A 7,202-nucleotide genomic window follows, 5' to 3' on the forward strand; every position below is an offset into this window, starting at 1 on the left:
AGAAAGAAGGAGAGTAGTGGAAAGCAAGCCGGCAAGGCTTAATGGGTAGGGCATCCGTCAGAACCAACGGGCGCCTCTCCAGACCAGGAAAGCGAGGTACGGGCGCCTCTCCAGACCAGGAAAGCGAGGTACGGGCGCCTCTCCAGACCAGGAAAGCGAGCTCACATTGTTTGATGGAGAGAACGCACCGACTGGCCTGGCGGGCGACTCAGGACGGAGCGGAGAGAGCCGAGCCCAGAGAAATGCCCCTGCCCCCGATAGGCTGGTGGGCGTCTCAGGCACCGAGCTCGCAGCTGCACTCACCCTGGGGCTCATAAGGGCATGGGATGCAGGTCTTCCTACCCCCCCCCCCCACCCGGACAAAACCGGCAGAGAGGATTCCCCAGAGAGCCTTCCTGGGGGAAGCTGGGACCAGCCGTGCAGACGTGAGGATGCTGGCTGCCTCCCTGCTGTGCACACACACAACTTCCTACTCAACACTGCCAGTAGGGGGCGCAAAGTGGGGCGGTGTCGTTGTGGGAGAGACCCCCAGCTGGACTCGGTGTGTCCACGGGAGAGGAAGTGCAGACGGGGAGCTGCGGGGCTTCGAGCCGCCACCGGCCCCACCCAGGCAGCCCCGGGAGGCCAGGCTCCGCACACCCACGCCCCCGCAGCTGAACCACACCTGGCAGCCGGCAGCCGGCGCCACCACACCTTCCTGGAGACCACAGGTGCGCTGCAGCCCCACCCCAACCCCGCCTCCTGGGGACATTCACTCCGGCCCTGCACCACCCCTCGCCCCTTGGAAGGAGCACCCCAACTCTGCCCGTGGGCCGCCGCGCTGAGGAACGCCGTCCCGATCAGAATCTTCTCGCGCAGAACCAGCCAGTGGCGCCCATTCCCCACGTCGTGCAAGAGCCAGGGTTGTCTTTTCTGGGGTGGGGGCGGAGCTCGGGCGGGGCTGGAGGACCGGCCACTTCCGCCCGTACCCCCTGTTTTGGAACCCCCCCCCCCGAACGTCGTGGTGCCTGGTGCACGTTGGAACCAGGCGTCTGGAGCCTGCAGCCAGCTCTGTGCTGGAGGGGGAGCGGTGCTGGCAGGTGCAGACCCGTGGCTGCAGTGTGCCGTTGGTGCCGCCGGCTCCCCATCGCTCGCCCTCTGCTACCTGGGGCGAGGACGGTGGAGTGTGTTCCAGCAGAGGGGCTGGAATAGGCCTTGGCTTAGCCTGTCCCCAAGGGGAGTCATGCGCGCGCGCCCGTACGTGTTTGTCCGGTTAGTCCAGGTGCAGCGTGCGGAGGAGTAGGGCGGGCGGGAGGGAAAGTCCCCCCAGGGTTAGTGATGTGAGGAAGGAGTGGGCAGCAGAGGCCAGACCTCGCAGCCTGCAGCGAAGACAGCGGGGAGGACATCGTCACGAAGGCTGCGGGCCCCCACCCTGCCCTGGGAGGCCAGCAGCGCTCTGCTGGGGCTGGGAGGGTGCCGCTGAGTCAGAGGTCTGCCCACAGCGCTGGCCGCTGGCCGGGAGCACGGCCGGCAGGCTCCCCGCCCGGGACCTCCACCTGCTGCCCGAGGGGGGCTCGCTGGGGCCTGAAGAAGCTACATCTGGGCCGAATGCCTGCCAGGCTGCGACCGGGGGCAAAGCTTGGGGCTGGGGTGGCCACGAGGCTCTCTCTGAGTGGGCGGCGCCCTCTCCACAGGGAAAGGCTCCCTCCCTGGGGAGGCGACTCCACTCCGGGCCGCCCGCCCCCGGGTGGGCTGGGGCAGCTGGAAGGCCTGTTGCACTTGGGTGCGGGTGCCAGCGCCGCTCGCCACACCCCAGCCTGTCCTTCAGCCCACCCAGGCTTGGGGTCACCTGGAGGCGGACGTCGCCCAGTCCCGGCCGCCTTTTGCAGGTGTGTGTGTGTGTGTGTGTGTGTGAAGAGATGAACACGTGTGGTCCCAGCCGCCGTGTGTGTGTGTGTGTGTAGAGATGAACACGTGTGGTCCCAGCTGCCATTTGTGTGTGTGTGTGTGTGTGTGTGTGTGAAGAGATGAACACGTGTGGTCCCAGCCGCCGTGTGTGTGTGTGTGTGTAGAGATGAACACGTGTGGTCCCAGCCGCCATTTGTGTGTGTGTGTGTGTGTGTGAAGAGATGAACACGTGTAGTCCCAGCCACCGTGTGTGTGTGTGTGTGTGTGTGTGAAGAGACAGACACATGTGGTCCCAGCCGCCATTTGTGTGTGTGTGTGTGTGTGTAGAGATGAACACGTGTGGTCCCAGCTGCCGTGTGTGTGTGTGTGTGTGTGTGTGTAGAGATGAACACGTGTGGTCCCAGCCGCCATTTGTGTGTGTGTGTGTGTGTGTGTGTGTGAAGAGACGGACACCTGTGGTCTCAGCCACCATTGGTTGGGGGGTTGAGGAGATGGAGAGACCCCAGGACAGAGGAGGGAGGGGAGAGAGGGAGGGGACAGAGAGGGGCCGGGGGCCGAGGGGAGCGGCGGGGAGACAGGGTGCTGGGTCACGAGGGCGGATCCCCGTGGAGACTGCGCCGGGCAGCTGCGGCAGACACAGCTGAGTCACCGGTCACTCCCAGGCCGCTTCCGGGATGAGCAGGCCGGCTCGGGTTGTTTGTTTATTTTTTAGTAAAAACAACTCGCCACGTTTACCGCGACCTGAGAGCAACGCAGAGGTGAGGGAAACGACACGGACGAGTGTTTCGGAGCTGTGTCCCACACGGAGCACACACCGCCCTGCCTCCCTCGGCGGCCCAAGGGGCCACACTCGCCCGTGTGGCAGCACCAGGGCTGTACTCCTGGCTGCCTTGGGTGAATCTCCCGGGCTCCTGGCGCAGCAGCCCGCTGCCTGGTCACCATGGCGGCAGCTGGAAGCTCGGGCCCCCGGGACGGCTGGGCCAGGGCTGCTGGATGATGAGGCCGGCTGCACATGGGCGCAGCTGGGCCAGGCAGAGCTGAAGGAGACGGCTGGGGATTCGCCTGGATCCCCAAGCCAGCAGGAGGCCGGGCAGACCCCCCTCCCAGCCTGGTACACATCACCTGGGGCGCAGGTGGTGACTGGGGCCTGCGCCCCACTGCTTTGCCTTTTCCTCTGCAGGGAGAAGGGGCGGAGTCAGCAGCGAGTCACCGTGAATCAGGAGTCGGCTCCCCGGGGGACCAGGCTCGGAACCCGACGGTGGCCACCAGCCACGGCCCCTGCACCCCAGCGGTGGGCATGGGGAAGCCGGGACCCGGCCTGGGGGGGAGGCGGCCAGGGGGAATCCACCGGGCAGGGGCTCCAGCAGCACCGTGCGGGGAGCGGGTATGGAACACGGGGCAAGCCCAAGGCCGGAAACCAGGGGTCAGGGGTCAGGAAGAAGAGAGCCCAGGGACAGCCAGGGGTGAGCCGCAGCCCCCCATTGTGCGGGACACCTGGGTCCCTGGCCAGGCCAACCTCAGAATCCCCGTGTTTCCCCTAACTGGACCCAAGAGGCATGAGAAAAGACAAGGAGTGGAGAATAAATAATCTATTGCAATAGGAGGAATAAATAAGATATGTGCGCAGGGTTACAAATAACTATAAAAATCATAAACATCTATATACACAAAGGCCCGCCCGGTTCGGGGCGGGGCCTGGAGCCAGGGGCGGGGCCGGCGAAGGCTCCGCCCCGACACGGTTCCGAGCCGGCTCGTGGGCGCCCCCGGAGGCGGACGGAGTGGTTACCGCCGAGCGCGGACTGGCGAGTCCCTGGGCCCGCGGAGCTGCGCCCGCTGCACGAACCTCTGCACCCAGGAGCGGTGGGCAGGGAGGCTGGTGTAGACGCCCGGCCGGTCGCGCTCCGCGCAGCCCTCTCCCCAGCTGATGATGCCGGCGAGCAGCCAGGCGTCGTCCACCTGGCACATCAGGGGGCCCCCGGAGTCACCCTGTGGGGTTGGAGCGGGCGTGATCAGGGACCTACGGCGGGAAGGCAGTGGGCAGACGGCCCCCTTCCCGGGAGCCCATTTCTCCTTCCTGACTTGAAGCCCCCGGGCACACCGCGAGGCCCGCGCCTCCCAGGCTGGCCTGGCAAGCAGCGAGGAGCGCCGGTGTGGGCGCTCTCTGACAGATGGGTTGGGCTGCAGGGGGAGGGCTTGTCCAAGCGGGGCCAGCGGAGTGGGGTGCTGAGCACCGCAGAGATGCCCTGGGAACTCAGACGTGAGGACCCCTCCCGAGGGCACGCAGGCTCAGAGCTTCCGGGGCGTGGGCAGAGGGGGTGCTCACCAGGCAGGCGTCCCTCTCCCCCTCCAGGTAGCCTGCACACAGCATGTCCTCCGTGATGGCGCCCTGCCCGGCTCCCCGCCAGTACAGGCGGCTGCAGACGTCTGAGTCGATGATGGGCACCTTCAGCTTCTGCAGGGTCTGCGGGTGGGGCAGGGGCACTGGGAGCCAGGAGGAGCGGGTCAGGCCGGGGGGTCTCCCGTCCTGGGTGCCCCTCAGGGGGCTGCTGCCCTCGGCTCCCCGTAGCAGCACTTCTGCACGGCCAGTGGACAGAGTCCATCTGGGTTCTCCCAAGATGCTTTAAGAAAACCTGAATCCCTGGTCGCCTCAGGACGCGCCAGGTGCAGAGAGGAGGGTGGCCTGCGCCTCTGCGTCCCCAACAGGCTCTCCGACGCCCACCACGGTGAGGACCCACGCCCAGCCTTTCCTGCCACTGGTGCTACTGTACCCAGCATGGGACAGCGACAGGGCACGCCTCCGTCAGTGTCCGATCCCGGGGAAGGTCTTTGCTGCTTGTCCGCGGCTCAGTCTCTGTCTGTCATCTTTCTCCTGCTGCCCGTCAGCCTCCCGCCTGATTTAAGCTGGCCTGTGCTCCGGATCGTGGTCCCAAGCCTCCAGGCCTGAGACGCTCCTGGGAACTTTGCCTGCAATTGTGGCCTTCTGCCACCAGGGGGTGCCCGTTCCCACTCGGCAATCTTGGGGCTGTTTTCCTATTCACCCTTACCCAGCTTGGCCCCCACAGGTGCCTCCCCCCGCCAGTCCCTGATTCTCCTGCTGTCGCCTCAGAACGACCTGCAGTCGGCCCCCTGGGCACCTGTGACCTCACGCCTGCCACTGCTCTGCTTTGCCTCACTGGGCCTCTGCCTTCTGCTGCCCGGGGAGTCTGTCTCAGAGCCCCGCCCCCGGCCCCGCCCCGGCCAGCCCCCCGGGGAAGCCCCACCTCCTTCGTGGATGCTCCCCCAGCCTGCGATCCAGCAGTCGGTGCCGGCAGGGAGGTGCACGGAGGAGTCCGGCAAGCAGATGGGCAGCACTCGCTCGGAGAACTGCACGGGCCGCTCCAGGCGCACCAGCGCGATGTCCGCTCGGGCCCCTTCCTTCCAGGAGTACACGGGGTGGGGCAGCGCCCAGGCCACGCCCACCTTCTGGGACCGCGGGCCGGGGTTCCCCAGCTGCCAGGCCCCCAGCAGCACGGAGAACAGGGACAGCTTGCTCAGATGGCTGCAAGGGAGCGGGCGGTCAGCCAGGAAGGGTCTCTGGCCGGAGGCCTGGGGTGGAGGGGACACAAGACTGGCCAGAGGCCCAGAAGGCCCGGGTCTGGGAGCCGTGGCCGCACGTACCCCTTGAAGCAGTGGGCGGCGGTGACCACCCAGCGGTTGCTGAGCAGGGAGCCCGCGCAGTGGTGGGTGCCGTTTCTCTGGATGCTCACGACCCACGGCCACTCCGCGTCCACGCTGTCCTGGCCGCCCACGATCCGGTTCAGCTGCTGGCGCTTGCCACAGGCGGGGGGCTCTGGCGGGGGAGGCACAGCACCCTCCTCCAGCCTCCTGTGCCGCAGCCTGCCCTCCACCCTCCAGCCTGAGCCAGCAGCCCTGTCCACCCCGCTGCCCTCCCCCGCCTTCTTGCCCTCATCCCCCGCCCCACTCGGCCTCCCTCCCTCCCTGACCTGCACCGCTGCTGCCCCCACCCCAGGCAGCCAGGCCAAAGCCCACTCACCAGGGATCCCTGTGGCCTGGAGGGCAGCTGAGGGCAGGAGGAGGGCAGAGGGTCAGGCCAGCGGTGGGGAGGAGCCCCCGCCCCAGCACTCAGGGGTCCTCCCCAGGGGGCTCACTCCTGGGCCCCCTTCAGTCTCCGGGCACTGCTTCCTGGAGCCCCGGGCAGTCCGCCAGCCTCTGTCCAGCCCGTACCCCACTCTGTCCCTCCTGGGAGGGCAGGGGTGGGAAGCTGGGGTTCTTCCCCTGGATCCTAGCCCGGGTTGCACCCTCCCTGTGACCTTTGGCCCCAGCACTGGACGTGTGGCCCCAGCTGCCCGTGCTGGGGCAGGGGTCGGGGAGACAGGCATGAGGACAGCTGGGTGCCGGCACCCAGAGGTGCTGAGGGCTCGCCTGCTGTGGAGGACACAGAAACACCGAGAGAGAACGAAAAGGCAAGCAGGCCGCGGGCACAGCCGAGCCCGGACGCCAGGCCGGGCGCGAGGAGGGAGGGCACGGGCTCCCGGGACTCACCAGCGGACATCAGGAGCAGGAGAGACGCGAAGAGCCCGAGACAGCCCCCAGCCAGGGCTCGGAGGCTTCTAGAAACCGCCATGGCCGGCGGGGATGCAGGCCCAGCCGGGACCTGGGGGCTGTGCCGGCTGGGACAGGCCTGGCAGGTGGCAAGGTTGTAGGGTTCCCCACGGTGGCCTCGGGTTTTATCCGGGAGGCGGAATGCCGTCGGACCAGTCCCCCGGGTGGCTCAGTCAGGGCCACCCAGGCCGTGGGTCACGGGAGGGGGCGGGGCCGTGGGGAGGAAATGAGCCGTTATGGGGGCTGAGACCCCGGCCTGGGCTCTGGCGGCGGGGGGGGGGGTGGGCAGAGGACTGGGGCCAGCGTTCTGGCTGCGTCCTTGAGAGGCCTCAAGTCTGGGGTGCAGGGTGGAGGGCGGTGGGCTGGCCCAGGATGGGCTCCCATTAACCCCCGGCCCCAGAAGCCGGCGTCAGGGCCACAGAGGCCTCTGGCCACCTTCCTGCTGTCCCTGTAGGCGGGGCTCCGCCTGTGCCCATTGCTCGGACACAAGGCCACGAGGCCACCTCCTCACCTGGGCTCGGGTTGGGAGGTGCCTGCCGGCAGCTGGGGGAGGCTGGGGCTGCGAGTCCCTCGTGGGGAGCCCAGGGGTGGGCGCAGTGGGCACCCTGTGCTGGGTGTGGAGCGGGATCCTTGCACACTCAGGGGCCCTGGGGCCCTGTCCTTCCACCTGCAAATGCAAGGTGGCCCTTGCTGCGGCCGCAGGGGTGACGACG

General features: G+C 67.8%; 1 protein-coding gene across 1 annotated transcript; it reads right to left on the reverse strand.

Moving 5' to 3' along the window:
* Nucleotides 1–3,461: 3,461 nt before the first annotated feature.
* On the reverse strand, nt 3,462–6,656 carry PRSS22 (serine protease 22). The gene is made up of 6 exons (XM_051836233.2): nt 6,430–6,656; nt 5,921–5,947; nt 5,545–5,716; nt 5,148–5,425; nt 4,211–4,368; nt 3,462–3,873 (listed from the first exon to the last, which is right to left on the reverse strand). The coding sequence occupies exons 1-6, from the start codon at nt 6,509–6,511 to the stop codon at nt 3,670–3,672; spliced, it is 921 nt and encodes a 306-aa protein (XP_051692193.2). The 5' UTR covers nt 6,512–6,656; the 3' UTR covers nt 3,462–3,669.
* Between the last annotated feature and the right edge of the window lie 546 nt (nt 6,657–7,202).

Source organism: Oryctolagus cuniculus, chromosome 19 (genome assembly GCF_964237555.1).
Source record: "Oryctolagus cuniculus chromosome 19, mOryCun1.1, whole genome shotgun sequence".
NCBI lineage: Eukaryota > Metazoa > Chordata > Mammalia > Lagomorpha > Leporidae > Oryctolagus > Oryctolagus cuniculus.

Bases quoted from the DNA above. Each gene is read 5' to 3' on its own strand.
- PRSS22 (XM_051836233.2), bottom strand. From the start codon at position 6,511: ATGGCGGTTTCTAGAAGCCTCCGAGCCCTGGCTGGGGGCTGTCTCGGG. The intron at 5,948-6,429 runs GTGAGTCCCGGG...TCCTGCCCTCAG, and splicing joins CCTGCTCCTGATGTCCGCTG to CTGCCCTCCAGGCCACAGGG. The intron at 3,874-4,210 runs GTGAGCACCCCC...CCAACCCCACAG, and splicing joins GGGAGAGGGACGCCTGCCTG to GGTGACTCCGGGGGCCCCCT.